Source organism: Myotis brandtii, unplaced genomic scaffold, assembly GCF_000412655.1.
Source record: "Myotis brandtii unplaced genomic scaffold, ASM41265v1 scaffold797, whole genome shotgun sequence".
Taxonomy (NCBI): Eukaryota; Metazoa; Chordata; class Mammalia; order Chiroptera; family Vespertilionidae; genus Myotis; species Myotis brandtii.
In genome coordinates this window covers 269,495-270,807 of record NW_005371210.1, presented here as the reverse complement: position 1 = coordinate 270,807, position 1,313 = coordinate 269,495, and the positions used below count along the sequence as shown (strand labels likewise).

Here is a 1,313-nt window from a genome sequence, read left to right as displayed (position 1 = left end):
TCCTGCGAAGGTCAGTGCCCCTCGCCCGCCCCTCTCCCTGGACCAGCTCAGACCCCTGCCTCTCTCCCTGAACCCACAACCCCCTCCCACCCCCCTGCCCGCACGCCTGCCTCCCAAGCAACTCAGACCCAGTGGTAGCGGGCTGTCTCCTGCTTCGGCCGCCCCCGCCTCCTGCGAGTGACCCCGCCCGGGTTCTCTCCACAGCCACTGGACGGAGGTGCAGGTGAAGGGGACCTCACTCCCGCGGGCGCTGCACTGCTGGGACAGGAGCCTCCACGAGGGCCACAAGGGCAGCAAAGCCCCTCTGAAGGGCTGCCCCGTCCACCTGGTGGACAGCTGCTCCTGGCCCCACTGCAACCCCTCGTGCCCCACCATCCGCGACCAGTTCACCGGGCAGGAGATGAACGTGGCCCAGTTCCTCATGCACATGGGCTTCGACGTGCAGGCCCTGGCGCAGCAGCAGGGCCTGGAGCCCAGCACCTTCACCGCCCCTCTGCACCCCGGACGCTGCCTCCCCCTCCCCCACCCACAGTGGGGAGCCCGCGCACTGGACCCTCAGCCCCCGGCCCTCAGCCCAGCCTCTCCTGCCCTTTTGTATTATTTTATAAAGTGACTTTTTTATTACTTTAATTTTTTAAAAAGGAAAATAAGCAAGAAATATATGATGAATGATATTGTTTTGTAACATATATTTTTTAAATAATGAGATTAAAAAAGACAACAAAAGAGCTTTTCTCTGCGGACGTGTTTATTTGAACGGCAGTCGGCCCACTTTGCACCCCTCCCTGCCCGCCCCCCAACCCCTCCGCCAGGAACAGGGAGGGGGCTGGGGGGCGAGGCCCACACCCGACCTCACCTCCCATTCTAGACCCTCTCTGAGGAGGCCCTGCTCCCGCTCACCCGACGGCCGAGGCTCAGGGCCGAGGCCTCCACAGGGGACACAGCTGCCATTCCTGTTTCTTGGGCTGCTGAGGTGATGGGCAGGTGGTGCGCACGGCACGGCTTCACACAGGATGGTCTCGCGGGCACGGCTCAGCATTTGCACACTCAGGAAGGTGCCACCACCGGCTGTCTCCAAACATTATCACCCAGCCCAGCGGGTGAGGGCTCCATTCCCAGTGGGGGGCGTGCAGGAGGCAGCCAATCAATGATTCTCTCTCATTACTGATGTTCCTATCTCCCTCTCCCTTACTCTCTGAAATTAATTTTGTAAAAAATGAAATAAAAACAAATTATATATATATATACATATATAAACCCTAATATGCAAATAGACTGAACGGCAGAACAACCCAACAACCGAACAACCGGTC

General features: G+C 58.4%; 1 protein-coding gene and 1 long non-coding RNA gene across 2 annotated transcripts in view; one reads left to right on the top strand and one right to left on the bottom strand.

Moving 5' to 3' along the window:
* NOTUM (notum pectinacetylesterase homolog (Drosophila)) overlaps positions 1 to 977 on the top strand; it is a 10,652-nt gene extending 9,675 nt beyond the window's left edge. Inside the window, 2 exon segments of the mRNA XM_014531239.1 lie at positions 139 to 531; positions 869 to 977. Of these exon segments, the coding sequence (XP_014386725.1) occupies positions 139 to 531; positions 869 to 977 (502 nt within the window).
* A 43-nt stretch (positions 978 to 1,020) lies between these two features.
* LOC106724314 overlaps positions 1,021 to 1,313 on the bottom strand; it is an 8,852-nt gene continuing 8,559 nt past the window's right edge. Inside the window, exon 3 of the long non-coding RNA XR_001360074.1 lies at positions 1,021 to 1,031. This is a non-coding gene — a long non-coding RNA (uncharacterized LOC106724314). The remainder of the gene's footprint in view (positions 1,032 to 1,313) is intronic.